Below are 16,180 nucleotides of genomic sequence, written 5' to 3'. Positions count from 1 at the left end.
GCGATGAGTGCAGCTGCAGCACAATCAATGTGCTCTTTGCGCCGCGGACACATACACATGAATGGATTTGTGTCGGTTGCTGTGGATTATGTTCTCACTACAAATAAAAAAACGGGCTGAAGCCCCCCCAAATTTGATCTCAGCCCCCCCAAAATTAAGAGGACATTTTTCCCTTTCCAACGATACCAATATTGTGTTTGTACAATTTTTAAAACGGCGTTATTTTGGGGCTGATGCAGCCGCATCTCTCTGCCTGCAGTCACTGCACTGTGTCCAGCAATGTCCCGCCCACAGCACCATCTGATTGGTTACACACAGAGACAGGCACGGGAAACAGCCAATCAGCGGTGAAGGCTGTGCACGCGCTGTGCTCACACACAAACAGAGGAGCGGAGAATATTAGTTATTAATTATTCAGTTATTAATATTAGTTTAGCCGGGTAGAGAAGCTCCGGAGAGGATATGTTTCCAAGGTAAGTTAAGGCAGCAGACACCCTATTATTGTTATTCTAGCTTTCCAAAGTGCACCAGATTGATGCATTTAAATGCATTATGCTCAAAAAATTTCGCGGGGGGGGGGGGGGCCGGTCCCCCCCCCGGAACCCCCCCCCCCCCCGGTACCCCCCCCCCCCCGGTACCCCCTCGATGTTCCGGGACCTCTTCATGGACAAATTAAGCACTGCCAACAACTATGCAAATTTAAATTTGATAAAGCCAGAACAGAAGGTCCATCTACAGTTCAACTAGAAAAAGAAAGTTTGATGGGCATTTCATCTCCAAAAAACATTGTGGCAATAAAAAGATGATCAAATACTCTCCTCCCTGTCACCTTTTTCCCACATTTTTTATTAAGTGGACTTTGGAGGCCATGCTTACTCTCAGTTGTCCTTATGATTATTCAATTACATTCTTGCTTGAAATATCTTTCCTGTTATAATTACTGCTTTGCTTTGGTTTATCTAACTTTTCCCTAATCATCTCAAATGACTCAAATATGAATGTATCTTCATGTATTTCTCTTAATACAACCCTGCCGCACTTATATATACCACCCAAGTGTTAATACTGTCCAGTGTTGGGCGACAGCCATGTGTTAAAACAAAGAAAGGCCTAACATCAACAAAGCCTGACCACATCGTTTGAGACCAAGAAACCCTCTAAATTCACTCAAAACCCCAGCAGCCCTTGCTCTGTTTATGATACCTAGGTGTTGATGATACCACTGGCCTGTAATTGGTCGGTAGGGATGGGCGGTATGGACTAAAAAATGTATCACGATTATTTCTGGCATTTATCCCGATAACGATAAAAATGACGATAAAAAAAATACCAATTCAACTCCACCTTTTTAACTATGAATCTATTTCGCTCTCAGATCCGCCATGTTTGTCATCAACAGGAATTTTTCTTTCTTTCTTTCTTTCTTTCTTTCTTTCTTTCTTTCTTTCTTTCTTTCTTTCTTTCTTTCTTTCTTTCTTTCTTTCTTTCTTTCTTTCTTTCTTTCTTTCTTTCTTTCTTTCTTTCTTTCTTTCTTTCTTTCTTTCTTTCTTTCTTTCTTTCTTTCTTTCTTTCTTTCCTCTTTTCTCCCTTCCTTCCTCCTTTCCTTGTTTTCTCCCTTCCTTCCTTCCTTCCTTTCTTCCTTCCTTCTTTTTCCCCTTCCTTCCTTCTTTCCTCCTGCTCTCTCCTTCCTTCCTTCCTTCCTTCCTTCCTTCCTTCCTTCCTTCCTTCCTTCCTTCCTTCCTTCCTTCCTTCCTTCCTTCCTTCCTTCCTTCCTTCCTTCCTTCCTTCCTTCCTTCCTTCCTTCCTTCCTTCCTTCCTTCCTTCCTTCCTTCTTTTTCCCCTTCCTTCCTTCTTTCCTCCTGCTCTCTCCTTCCTTCCTTCCTTCCTTCCTTCCTTCCTTCCTTCTTTTTCCCCTTCCTTCCTTCTTTCCTCCTGCTCTCTCCTTCCTTCCTTCCTTTCTTCCTTCCTTCTTTTTCCCCTTCCTTCCTTCTTTCCTCCTGCTCTCTCCTTCCTTCCTTCCTTCCTTCCTTCCTTCCTCCTTTCCTTGTTTTCTCCCTTCCTTCCTTCCTTCCTTTCTTCCTTCCTTCTTTCCTCCTGCTCTCTCCTTCCTTCCTTCCTTCCTTCCTTCCTTCCTTCCTTCCTTCCTTCCTTCCTTCTTTTTCCCCTTCCTTCCTTCTTTCCTCCTGCTCTCTCCTTCCTTCCTTCCTTCCTTCCTTCCTTCTTTTTCCCCTTCCTTCCTTCTTTCCTCCTGCTCTCTCCTTCCTTCCTTCCTTCCTTCCTTCTTTTTCCCCTTCCTTCCTTCTTTCCTCCTGCTCCTTCCTTCCTTCCTTCCTTCCTTCCTTCCTTCCTTCCTTCCTTCCTTCCTTCCTTCCTTCCTTCCTTCCTTCCTTCCTTCCTTCCTTCCTTCCTTCCTTCCTTCCTTCCTTCCTTCCTTCCTTCCTTCCTTCCTTCCTTCCTTCCTTCCTTCCTTCCTTCCTTCCTTCCTTCCTTCCTTCCTTCCTTCCTTCCTTCCTTCCTTCCTTCCTTCCTTCCTTCCTTCCTTCCTTCCTTCCTTCCTTCCTTCCTTCCTTCCTTCCTTCCTTCCTTCCTTCCTTCCTTCCTTCCTTCCTTCCTTCCTTCCTTCCTTCCTTCCTTCCTTCCTTCCTTCCTTCCTTCCTTCCTTCCTTCCTTCCTTCCTTCCTTCCTTCCTTCCTTCCTTCCTTCCTTCCTTCCTTCCAAAAATCAGCTTTACACAAAAACATCATCAACAGGAATTTATCGTTTTTACCGCGAGATGACAAATTCTTATTGTGAGGAAGTTTTTTGACGGTATATCGTGAACGGTAAAATATCGCTCATTCCTATTGGTCGGTCATGGACCTAAAGTAAACCAGCAGGGGTCCCGGCTGATGCGCAGCAGTCCAGGCCCAACTATAAAGATCAGCTCCCCCTTTTCTCTCCAACACGGACCTCATCTCTACGGAGCCTGTGAAGGTTCTTACTTTAGCATGACGAGCTACCAACCAAAGGCCTGCCTCCTCCATCACCATGTCTGAAGAAGCGTCTGGTTGCCAGAAACTACAGTCCGTCTGGCCACAGCGCTGAAACGGAGTGACCCACAAATGTTTCGAGGCCTAGAAGAGCGGAACAAGGGACCTGAGCACCTCCGACAATGTGAATGCCTTCAGAACTACTTGGAGATGAAGGGGGGGAGGAGGGAGGGAGAGAGAGACTCCTCGCCAGGACCAACAGCGGAGGAAAACCATCCAGCTGTTACTCAAACCGAGAGGAACAGTGGTCTGCCAAGGACAAAACCATCACTTCCCTCGCTTGCAAGCGATCCACGTAAGAGGCTGTTTCTAGGTCTGGGCAGAAAAATGCATTTGACTGGTTTTGTTTTACTGTGTGTCACAAGTTCTGAGCCGGATCGCTGATCCCGCCACAACTGTGTTTGTTTGCTTGAGATGTTGAAGTGTGTTTATTCATTTCTAACTATCTGTTATTGAATCCATGTTGCTGGATCTCGATGATGCATTCTCCCACAACAGAAAACCAAGTTTTTTCCTCATTTCATGGTTGAATGACCAGAGCCCACACATGAAGTTGGCTCCACATTGGTGCATCTCTTTGTGGAAAACATCAGAGCAGCTTAGTTTTCTGGTGGTGAGAAGTTATTCTAGTGTTTTGGGGATTTATGTTCTTCTCTTGCGTTCATCTTTTCCTACTAACCCCAACACACACACTCACTCTTATCTTGACCATCAAGCCTCAGATTTCATCACATCCGGTGAGAACAAAGGAAAGCGTTTTTTTCCAACAGATTGAGGCATCATGCTCCCATCCCTGCTGAGAGTTCCACATTCGTGATCACTACAGTGGCAGGTAAACAATATAGCGCCAGGCAATGCAACATCAAGACGTCTTGCAGCAAAGTTCCTTAAAAGATGTATTTTTTAATAAAGTGTCTGTCTTATCTTCTATTTTTAATTAGCACATCATTTAAACAACCTCATGCAAAACTTAAATGCTAAGAACAAATAAGATCCATTTCATAATAATGGGATTCATAATCCGATTAGTCAACTAATCGACTATGAGAACAGTCGCTAGTTGGAGCTAGGGATGTCATGGTATGGGATTTTACAGTACCGTGACGGTGTTGGTAGAGTATACCGCGGCATTTCACGGTGACAGTATTTTATCTTTTTTAAGAGATTTTTTTGGGGTACTAGGGGCATGAAATGACCAACAAGCGAGGTAAAACAACAATAACCATGCTCTTTGAATGAAACATCGTAGACCGGCTACCGTGGGATTTATAATGATTCATCTTACCTGCTTGGACTTAAAGCTGTGCACATTATTTTTTATGCAGAGTTACTGTAGGAGGGCAGCACCGCATAATGTTAAAATAATTAATTGACCACTGTAAGCTTGGAAATCTCACGGTGTCACCACCGTGGCTTTACACCTCCGCGATATACCGAAATACGGTTTACCGTTTCACCCCAAGTGTTGACATTTCACCATCTTCAATACTTGTGTAAATACATTTTGATTCATTTGAATGAGATAAGTTGTTTCTGGTTATTTTACACATATTTGTAACATTTGCTGGTTGTTATATATATATATATATATATATATATATATATATATATATATATATATATATATATATATATATATATATATACACACACACACATTTGCTGGTGCTCAGACTCATTCCTTCTTTGTTACTCTATAGCTCCAGCTCTGGCACACACAGAATAACAGCTATTTAGAGACTGATTGTGCTGTTTAGTTAATATTCAGGTGGTTCCCCGTTTTGATTTATTCCATTTCGATCATTTATTTACATTATTGATAACCATTTAATCACTGAACGAGCACTCCCTTTTGTTGCACGACACCAGATCGCCTTGGTGTTTACAATGACTCCAGCACTTGAGAGGAAGTGAAACAGCCCAATTAAGAGTTTTTTAGTGTCCAGCCTTTTCTTCAATAAACTGAGAAAATTTGAGATAATATCTGTAATAATGCACTTCACTCTGTCTCGTTCCCGTTGCATCAGACTAGATGATGCTGGAGAACGGCGAGTCGGCCCATCGAGAGAGTATTCATTATCCCTTACTTTGAGAAGAGAAAAAAAGATCATGGCAGAAAAACAAAGCTCAATTGCTTCTTGAACATATTCCAAGAAACCCTCTCAGTCAGTGATACAACGGGGAGTAGATAGGCTCGCACTTGTCAGAGTTTATTTGCTGTAAGAGGACCGTCTCTTAAGTGCTTCCCATAAGCAAATAGTATGCAGGGATCCTGGAGCGGTCCTCAAATAGCACATAGGTTACCAGCACCAACAATATTAATATACTGTACATATAGTGATGCTAGACACTCAAATAGTTTTGACTTTTGGATTTAGCCATCTTGAATACACAGACTCCTTTTCACCCCACAGCAGCTTTTAATGCGTTTTCAGCCAATGAGCTGGTTTACTATGGCAAAAAAAAAAAAAACACTGGCATTACGACCGGCAACTATTGGCAGCTGTGCCTCCACCTGCCTGCCAAGAACACCGGTCGAGTGCCCCGAGTCTTCATGAGACAAGTGCATGTAACTACCACAGAAACAAGCAGAAAATCCCATTCATCAGCAGAAAGGGGGACAAATTATCTCCCCCGGCCCAAATCAGATAACTTTTTTATTTATCTAAAATGATGCTCCTGCCTCGACAGGTTAACTTTTTCAACCAAGAACACAATTTAAATCATTAAAAACAAAGGATGACCTACTCAACTATTAATGGTTTTTAAAAAAACTGTAAAGATGATCATTGTGGAAACCTTTAGCACTTACAGGTAGTTAGCAATTATTTTTGTCACATTTAGTAAATATCTCCTCCACTAGCAGTAGCTTCACAAGTTGTGAGTACACTGAAAAGAAACGGGGGATCTTTTGCAGAATCCCCCCATAATAAAAACCTTGGGTGACTGAGAAGGAAACAAAAAGAAAAGTCTAGCATCCATCAAGGCTTGATATGCAACTATTGCAATCTAATGAAAAAGTATGTTTGTTTAAAAATATACAATAATGTAAGGCAATCATAAAAACAAAGTGCTGGGTTTCTGTTTTCGGATCTTGACATTAGTTTCAAGACTGCACATCTTTTTTGCATTCAACAAAAGCAGAAGGTCAAACCCCTCATTGAAATGTACAGCACACTTAAACTGAATCCACACAAATGGACACCCGTCTTTCCTCCTTAACTCGATCCCTCAGATCTCTTACCAGCTTACAAATGTACTTAGGGGTTCATGTTTACCACATCAAAGAACATGCAGCACATTAATAACATGGCAAAAAGACCGCTGGGAGACTCTCCTAATGTCCCATATTAATGTTTTACGAAAAGAGTTGACTAAATCTTGAATGAGTTTTGTCAAAGTTCAACACAGCAGACAATAGCTTCTTGTCACAGCTTACTGTACAGTTGCATAATTGCAAGAGGCCCTCTACAACAGCACACACACACACCCACACACACACACGTCATTGGGACGCAGAAGATACCCCTCACTTAATCACTTGGCAATGGCGCCATTAACGAGGAATTTAACTGTTACACAGGAAGATGTTTGTGAACATTGTTATAGAAGACTGTTGGAGAGACTCTATGTGGCCTGATGAATATTAATTATACTTGCAGGAAAAGACTTAATTAGATGGGATTTTCCTGTGAAATGTATTCTTAGGCTTGGCTCCAAATTTTTCAAACAATAGTTGGCTTTAGATATTTAATTAAGAGTCAAACTTTTTGTACAACAGTTTGTGTTTCTTTTTGGTCTCGGTCTTGAACTGAACTAGTCTTGGTCTCGGGTTGGGCGGTCTTGACTACCATGTAGTGTCACTGGGTCATTCTCCAGGAGTGTTGTACTAAAACTACAGAGGACAAACCCGAGGATGGAACTGGAAACACTTCATGTTGTTGCTTTTGAGCTCTTTGTTGCCCACTGCCACATGCACCGGACACAAAGTTAGTCAACCATTAACCACACTGTGATAAAAGCATAATGAGGCAGGGCTGCACTGCAAGCGTGGTGTCTGACCCCCACAGGGCCGGTTTTTGCTATGGGCAATCCGGGTGGGGGCGCACGAGCGCTCTCAAAAAAAAAAAAAAAATATCTGACAGTTCCATCTCAAATCTATTCAATGGGCTGTTATTGTCACATCAACTTGCTGCTGCTTAATGTCGTATGTGTGTGTGCGTGTCATAAGAGCAGCCTTCTCCTCTCGCTCGTTTTTCCAGGCTGAAGCTTATTAAAACATACTCTAGTAGGTCCACTATGTCACAGGAGCGTCTCACAGGACTTGCCATCATCAGCATCAATCATACAGTTGCACAACAGATTTCGTATGATGATGTAATTGATGATTTTGCTGCAAAGAAGGCTAGAAAAGTCAAATTCTAGATTGCACTTTACCACTTTACACCTGTTGTGAAAGGGTGAAAGAGCCAGGTTAAAAAAAATCTGCTACAGTCTGAGCACTCAATTCAGATTATGTGAATAAGCCTAATTGTATTTTTTTTAATTTATTAATTTTATTTGATTCATTAGTTATACATTTGAATGTGTGAAAGATTAGTGTAATACACAAAGTTTTTTTATACACACTCAACTTCATTTATTTGTTTTATTCACTTATTTATTAAAGATACATGGCTGTGCATTGATGGGATGTGACAAAAAAAAAATCCTGTACAGTAATTATTTCCTGTTGTAATTGAAATGTATTGCAGCTGACTTGTTCTCATCTTCATTAAGTTTCTTCTTTCTTCTTCTAAGTTTCTTTAAATGCTTGAAGCATTTAACAACCTCATATTGCTTTTTTGGCTTTTTAAAGGGTTTATTTCACTAATGATTAACTGCCGTCTGGTTGAAAACATCCATCTTTTCCCTTTCACTCATTTTTTGTGCTGTTGGATGTGCATTCCTAGTTTTCCTGAAAGATCCAAGACGTCAAACACATGGCCACAGAAATTTCTAAAATGCTTTGGTAAGTTTGTCATTTTAACATTTCACAGCATGACGACACCTCCACCATGCTTTCCCGTAGTTAAAAGGTTAATTGATAACTGCACGATAAGCCTTAATGGCTCTAGATTAGTGAGGTGCATTTAACTTCTTGCAGACTGAAACTGTTCCTCGTTACCTGTGATTTGCAGGTGAAGTCAGTCAGGAAATATTTACAAATATAATCGTGACATTTGTGCACTGTGTTTGAAACGTTTAGGTTTTTATGTTGAAGTTCTTTAGCATCAGATCTCACGTGGGATCTTTTAAACATTAGAAATCATGACATGATAGTTTTATTTCAATGTTTTTTTATTTTCTCTTAAACGCTGAATACATTAAAGGATATTTGTTATTGTTTTCTCTAAACCCATTCAGACATTGGAGTTATATCATATGCTACACAAGACCTAAAAAGGGAACGTCTGAGTCTGAGTGTGCACCGTTTAGGTTTTTATTTTGAAGTTCTTTAGCATCAGATCTCATGTGGGATATTTTATTTATTAAAGATACATGGCTGTGCATTGATGGGATGTGGGTAATTTTTCTTCGCAGAGCGTGCAGGGGGGCGCAGTGGACAGTTCGCCCAGGGCACAGAAGTATCCAGGACCGCCCCTGGACCCCCATCCTGGGGGGGTGATGGGGGGATGGATGGATGGATGGGGGGGGATTTAAGTTCCCCATCACTTTAGCACAGGCGGGTGACGTCACGCTCGTCACCTTAGTTTAATACAAATGTTTCCTCAAGGTTACGCGTCTTTTCCCCAAAGAAAACGCGCACCGTGTGTTTCTCTCAGTGCACGCTCCGCGGCGGCTGCAGGGCAGCGTTTCCACCTGGAGTCGCACCATCAACCCTCAACCCTCACACGGCTCCGGCAAACCTGCACAAACCAACTTGTGCTGCAAGTTTTGGGTCCAGGCGGAGTGAAACTTCTCCACGCACCGAGTCTCCCAGAGGATGCGTGGATGAGCCGGTTCCCCCCCGGTCCCCCCCCGGTTTTTCCCCCCACACCACCACCACAAAACTTCTGTGTCACGTTCACCAAGCCGGGTAAAACTGCCGGAACCGACAGCCGAACTCACCTGAAATAATGCACAGAAGGTGAAAAGCTGCAGCCTTGCTCGGTGGCCCGAGGGAACTCCGCCGGGAGGACGCGGACATGTTCGGAGCAGTCCTGGTTCCCAGTCCTGGAGCGAGCCGGGGCGGAGGATGGACGCCGGTTCAAGTGCTGGACGCTGCAAGCTCCTCAGCAACAACTCCGAACTGCATGTGGACGGTACCACCGCCCCGGCACCGAGGGGGGGGCCGGAGCACACCTGACGGTGGGAGCGAACCAACACCCGCCACGGTCCCGCAGAACCCCCCCCTGCAGGACGGGTCCATTAGGACACACATTACGTCATCCTTGTTGATAACTCCACATATATTGATCGTATTGATTCATCAGATCGGTTCTTTTTCACGGTTATTCACATGGATATTGAAGGTAAATGTTACACAGCTGCCAGAATTTTTTTTTAATTGTTTTGTCCGTCTGTTAATTGATTGAAATCTTTATTTCGAGCATACATTAATAAAAAACAATTACACAAAACAATAAAAAAAAGAATATAAATAAATAGTCAAACAAAATCAAAGGGAAATAAAACTTCATGCCCGAAAAGGAGTAGGAGGAAGTAAAAAACTTATGAGGTCCTACCCCTTGTTTCTATTTCAATTTTCTGGAAAAAAAAGAAAAAAAAATATAACAGCAAGCTTTACTTTATCAAAAAGAATTATACCTGTTATACCTAAAATAGTACAGCACTTCATTGCAATATTATACCTCAGCCTTATAAATATAAATATACTTGAGCATTATAAATATTATACCTGAGCTTTAGAAATAAATTATATACCAGAGCAATTATAAATAATATACATATACAACATATATATATATATATATATATATATATATATATATATATATATATATATATATATATATATATATATATATATATATATATATATATATATATATATATATATATATATATATATATATACACACACATCTTATCATAAACAATATAATCATTATTATATATACCATTTTATATACACATTATGCTGAATCCCCACACAATCACTACCTCATGTCTCCTCTTCCCTGTATTTGGCAAAAATCTTTTCTTTGTATTTGCTTTTGAACCTGTAGATGGTTGGACATTGTTTCAGCTCCGTACTCAGACTGTTCCATAGCCTCACTCCACTGTTTGAAATGCAACATTTTTTGCTTGTAGTTCTACATGACTGTAAGTTAATAAAATGTAAATTTCCCAACATATATTTCCATAAAGTGTGATGAAAATGAATGGCACATTTTTCAGTTGTGATTCGTCCATCATATTAACTTATAAAGATTTAACTCCTTTTAACTGCTTTGGGAAGCTGCTTGAAATTAAAATACAGAATTAAGAATAACTAAAATCAAATAAATAATATTTAATCAATGTACAAAGTCAAAGATAAACATCATAGGTGTTAATAAATAAAAGTAACAAAAAAAAAGCCTGTACAGTAATTATTTCCTGTTGTAATTGAAATTTATTGCAGCTGACTTGTTCTCAAGCTTTATTAAGTTTCTTTAAATTCTTTAAAGGCTTGAAGCATTTAACAACCTCATATTGCTTTTTTGGCTTTTTAAAGGGTTTATTTCACTAATGATTAACTGCCGTCTGGTTGAAAACATCCATCTTTTCCCTTTCACTAATTTTTTATGCTGTTGAATGTGCATTCATAGTTTTCCTGAAAGACCCAAGACGTCGACCACATGGTTACAGATTTCTAAAATGCTTTGGTAAGTTTGTCATTTTAACATTTCACAGCATGACGACACCTCCACCATGCTTTCCCGTAGTTAAAAGGTTAATTGATAACTGCACGATAAGCCTTAATGGCTCTAGATTAGTGAGGTGCGTTTAACTTCTTGCAGACTGAAACTGTTCCTCGTTACCTGTGATTTGCAGGTGAAGTCAATCAGGAAATATTTACAAATATAATCGTGACATTTGTGCACTGTGTTTGAAACGTTTAGGTTTTTATGTTGAAGTTCTTTAGCATCAGATCTCACGTGGGATCTTTTAAACATTATAAATCATGACATGATAGTTTATTTTCAATGTTTTTTTTATTTTCTCTTAAACGCTGAATACATTAAAGGATATTTGTTATTATTTTCTCTAAACCCATTCAGACATTGGAGTTATATTATATGCTACACGAGACCTAAAAAGGGAACGTCTGAGTCTCAGTGTGCAGCATGTAGTCTAAGTATCTACAGTCAGTCATGAAGTCAGTCTTGTTGGAGTAAATGTGGGTGGAATGGAGAAGGGAGCTGGGAGACGGCACCCCCCGTTCTGCTGAAAGAAAGCTAACCAGGTCAGTGCTTTCATTTGACTCACAGGGGAAACACTTGCTCTGCAGCCATCCCGCTCGTCTGCAACTCTACACTACAAATGTTTGCACACAATCCTGTGAACATAACTGTAGATCTTTTTTTAATCTGTTTCGAGGTATGCATTTGGTATTCCCATTGTTCTCAAATTCAGTCAGAACGTTCTGGCTCGGAGTGAAACGCATCAGCGTCAGACTTACATGTTGCTATATGTTCAAATCATCTAAGATGAAGGTGAGAGAAGGATGCCCTAAAAACAACTGTATAACAATATAAGAGTTTCCTCTCTATCAAATTATGTCCTAAAGTCACTTCAGACTTGCCCAGCCTTCAAGACTTACAATTTATCATTCCAGTATCTTGCAGTTTGCCTTTCTTTGTTTCAACTCCTTGTTGCAAGTTTTTTTTTCAGGTTCTCTTACAAAGAAGTTGTAAACCTGCACAGACAAATGTTGTATAAGCATCTGGCTTTTACTCAGAAGAATTAGGATAGACAATGCGGGGATGTTTTATAAAGTATGCATCTATTCCTTGTATGTCTCAGCAGCACGACATCAAAAAGACAAGCCGCCTGTATTGCTTTAACATCCTTGTTTTTACTTTGGGCTCTTTTTTTCTCCGTGCAGTCCCTTTTCATCCAGGGAATATTTACCACTATACAGTGAAGAGGCTGACCCATAACTGCGGTAATCAAATGTAAAACCAAGGGTGCAAAGAAAGTTTCCATGACTAAACCCAAGCCACAGAATCCAGTGTGTTGGTCTGAGGATGTGAAGGGGTTCGTTGTGATGATAACAACCTTTCCCCACTGCTTTTGCTCTCAGCGAAAGCGGCTCTTGGTATGTTCTCTGGAATGTTTTTCAACCCCTTCAAGTGCTCTTTCATGGAGGCCGAAGAGGTATTGAGAGGGCTTCAGGATTGTAGAGGAGTAAAGATCATTTAAATGAGTCTACCTCCTGCTCAGATGCTTCCTTTATTCTACTGGCCAGCACCTTCCTTTCTGTTTATCCATATAAATAAGTTCGTCCCTCTCCAATCTCTATCTCAATCTGTCTCCCTCCACAAGTCTCTATCTGCACTGTGAGAAAGAGGATGGGATGGGAATTTCCCCAACAATATAATCTGTGACCCTGACTCTTCCACGTTTACGCCTTCGTGAGCCACATGCTTATGACAACATCACAAGGCTTCACTTGGGACCAGCTTGTGCTGTGGAACTATTTACAAGCCAAAGGTGACATCTGCTGGCTGGAATAGTGAACTCTTCTCATCAGTCATTACAGTATTTATGGCTTTATGGCATTGTCACAAGTCCTCATGAAACATACTGTGTATTGCAGGTTTATGATATTTAAGAGGTTTGACGAAATCCCACAAACCTGCACTTACAAAGTTGTTAAAAAGAGTGACTCATACAGATTTCTTAGGTGCACATGGACAAATGTACCCTTCCACTGAAGACAGAAAACCCTGCAATGAAAAATGAGCCTCCTGAGAAGAGGCTGATAAAAATCAAACACTGCTTTTGAATAATGGTAAAACAGATGAAACTGGCATGGACAAATTAGTTGGTACCCCTGGAAAGGATTGAAAATAATTTGACTGTCGGGACATGTTAAACTAAAATGTGTCTTGTAATTACCGTCACGGCTGTCTTCAATCTTGCAGACAGTTAGTCTACTTTAAAGGTTAAAGGTAATCACTCTGCTGTTTTTTTTTAATCATGGTGTTTACCCCACTGAACATGGACCAGAGGAAGCAAAGGAGAGAGTTGTCTCAGGAGAGAGAGAAGATTATGGACAACTAAAATCATGAAGGTAAAGGCTAAGAGACCATGTCCAAGCAGCCTGATGTTCCTCTGGCTGCAGCTGCAAATTTCATTCAGACGTTTTGGGTCCACGGAGCTGCTGATACCTGGATGTCACTGATGAAAAACTAAAGAGATGGACAACAATGGCAGCCAAAAGGCTTAGAAGAGATTGAAGGTTAAGTCCAAGGTCAAGGGACATCAGTGTCAGCTCACACTATCCGTCACAGTTTGAACCAACGTGGACTACCAAGGAGTTTGTTGTTGTTTTTCCTCCACAAGGAGGACTCCACTGTTGAAAGCAAATCAAAAAAGTGGGACTGGAATTCAATCTGTGCAAAAACATTGAAATATTAAGACTGACATGTCAAACCTGAGACATCTGGAGCAGTTTTCCCACCAAGACTGGGCCAAAATACCCATCTGCAGGTGCAGGAGACTTATAGAGTTACACAAATTGATTTATTACCTCAAAAGGTTGTGCAACAAAACATTGAGAGCGACTAATTTGTCAAGGCCAGTTTCATTGGTGTGTTATTTTTTTTTCTTTTTTAATAAATTATTCTGCTGAACCACAATTCAAAAACACTGTCAGTTTTTTTTGTTTACTTTTGTCAGTATCAAGTTTTTTCAGTGACCATTGTGGATTTTTCTTTCAGTATAGAATATCAAAACATTTGTCCATGGCTTTATGTAAAGTGCTGTTATTCATTCATCCATCCATCCGTCCGTCCGTCCGTCCGTCCGTCCGTCCGTCCGTCCGTCCGTCCGTCCGTCCGTCCGTCCGTCCGTCTGTCAGTCTGTCAGTCCGTCCATCCATCCATCCCTCCCTACGTGGTTCTACTGATCATCCTGGACTGGCTTAGTCCATCACAGTGTCACTGTTATTATCAGAAACATAAATTCTGCTGTTCTATTCATTTTTTGAAACGTTATATTCAAAGGTGTGGAACTAAATTATCTTGATATTTTCAGTCATTCACTGAAAATGTATACCCATCATTACTACCATATAAGGTCTTTCCGGATTCGAAAGGCCAATGACAGTTAAGATCATGGCTAGTCCTTGAAAAGATAATAAATAACACATTTTAAATTCAAATGAAATGTTTAGAGGGTAAATGTTTTACGTGATTCTTCATAATATTCATGTTTTTTTAATCACTGCTATTCAATCATAATGTAGTTTAAACAAAAATTGCAAACTGCACAATTTTATTAGGGGGAAAAATGATTATACTATTTAGGATTACATCCTCTTTACTTATACCTGGAGGTATGTCACTATAAAAGATCAGAATTCACACTTTAAAAGTGAGCTAATTATGTTACTTAGACTACAACATTGAAATGACTGTTATTGACAATCAACCATTACAAAAACATGTAAAGTTAAGTTTTCTTTTAAACTATTTGTAAATGATTCTGTCAAAACTCAATAAGATATTGAAAGGCTGCTATACCTTGTCTTTCAATCAGGAAGACCTGCCTTTGTGTAGTAACGCCCAGATTTCACAGTGTTGGACAAAATATGGAGCTAAATAATCAAAAGCTACTTCATCATCATATTTAAACATGAGATTCTATAGCACTGCCAATGACCTACATAACAGTCTCCAGCAGGCCACTGGTGTGAATCATATTCATGGAGGGACTCAAAGACCCCTATAAGCTCGTCAAAGGCGGGACAGCCTGATAACCTGACTGCCATTAGGTATTGGGATGAAATCCTTGTGTGGCAGGGTGGAGGAGCAGCCACTCAGCTGATTGGGCACACCTGTGCACCATCAGCTGTTCCAGCCACGTCACCTGTGCGCCACTCCCCCACACTCCCTCTCTCCCCTGCAGACCACGCCCCAATCCTGCACCCTGCCACACCTTGGACCCATTCTTAATGCCTATGCATGTGCAGGGGGTAGTGGATTCTTCATGTGGCGGAAAGCCCAAGAGTATAAAGGCAGTTCATAGAGGTTGAAGGAACTGATACCATTGACTGCCCCTGACTCATATATTACAAACATGCCTTGCATTATTTATTTTTCTTGTTTTAAACAAAACATAATTTTGACATATTTTAAAACACAAAGATTCCCTTTTTAAGAATATTCCTGGGCTTCAGATATCTTAAATCAGCAGGCTAGAAACGTATGTGGACAGAGAAAAGGTGTAGATGTACAGCGAACTTGGATTCAGGGCCTGTGCACCTGGGACCTATTGTGACCAACAGTAGAGTCCAGGATTTATTGAAGCAATATACGACAGACAATTTATAGCCAGCTTTTCACTGGTCCACCACCCACTGGTGGTAATTACTTCTCTGCAACATTCCTATCTGCAGTGTGAAAGCAACCAGAAAAAGAGCCCATGAAAGCATGTTGTTCTTCTGGGAGTTCCTTAGTCCACACAACCCCATTAGAGCCGTTTGATCCAGTTATGCTCCCAGTTTAGTCCTATAGGTACCATGAATATCGTGGTCAAATTTACATCTGTTTTGTATTAATGTTTATCACCCTGGACCACCAGCAAATATGGTAATCAGGTTTTGATATCAGGTTTGTAAGAAAGTGTTTTCCCAATTACGTAATATAACACAAAGATAATATCACATCCTCTCCCAGAGTGATGCTGAAAAACCAATTCACATGTTTGTATCTTCTAGACTAGATTACTGTAACATATTATTAGCAGGATGTTCAAGTAATTCTCTGAATATCTAGCGGATCCAAAAGGCAGCAGCGCGAGTGCTGACAGGAATCAACAAGAGAGACCAAGATTCTCCTGTGTTAGCCTCCCTCCATTGGCTTCCCGTAAAACTCAGAATGCAATTAAAAATATTATTATTTGCGTATAAAGTCCCTAATGGCCTAGCTTTG

At 40.6% G+C, this 16,180-nt stretch overlaps 1 protein-coding gene across 3 annotated transcripts in view; it reads right to left on the bottom strand.

The window, feature by feature from the left end:
• Positions 1-9,262, bottom strand: part of nectin3b (nectin cell adhesion molecule 3b) — a 45,338-nt gene extending 36,076 nt beyond the window's left edge. For all 3 annotated transcript variants that reach the window (XM_061740926.1, XM_061740927.1, XM_061740925.1), the window contains exon 1: positions 9,141-9,262. In XM_061740926.1, coding sequence (XP_061596910.1) covers positions 9,141-9,219 — 79 coding nt within the window. In that variant the 5' untranslated portion in view covers positions 9,220-9,262. The remainder of the gene's footprint in view (positions 1-9,140) is intronic.
• Between the last annotated feature and the right edge of the window lie 6,918 nt (positions 9,263-16,180).

The sequence above is a fragment of the Cololabis saira genome, chromosome 14, assembly GCF_033807715.1.
Source record: "Cololabis saira isolate AMF1-May2022 chromosome 14, fColSai1.1, whole genome shotgun sequence".
NCBI classification, from domain to species: domain Eukaryota; kingdom Metazoa; phylum Chordata; class Actinopteri; order Beloniformes; family Belonidae; genus Cololabis; species Cololabis saira.
Note: the sequence above shows the minus strand (reverse complement) of the source record. Positions and strands in the feature narration are given on the sequence as shown.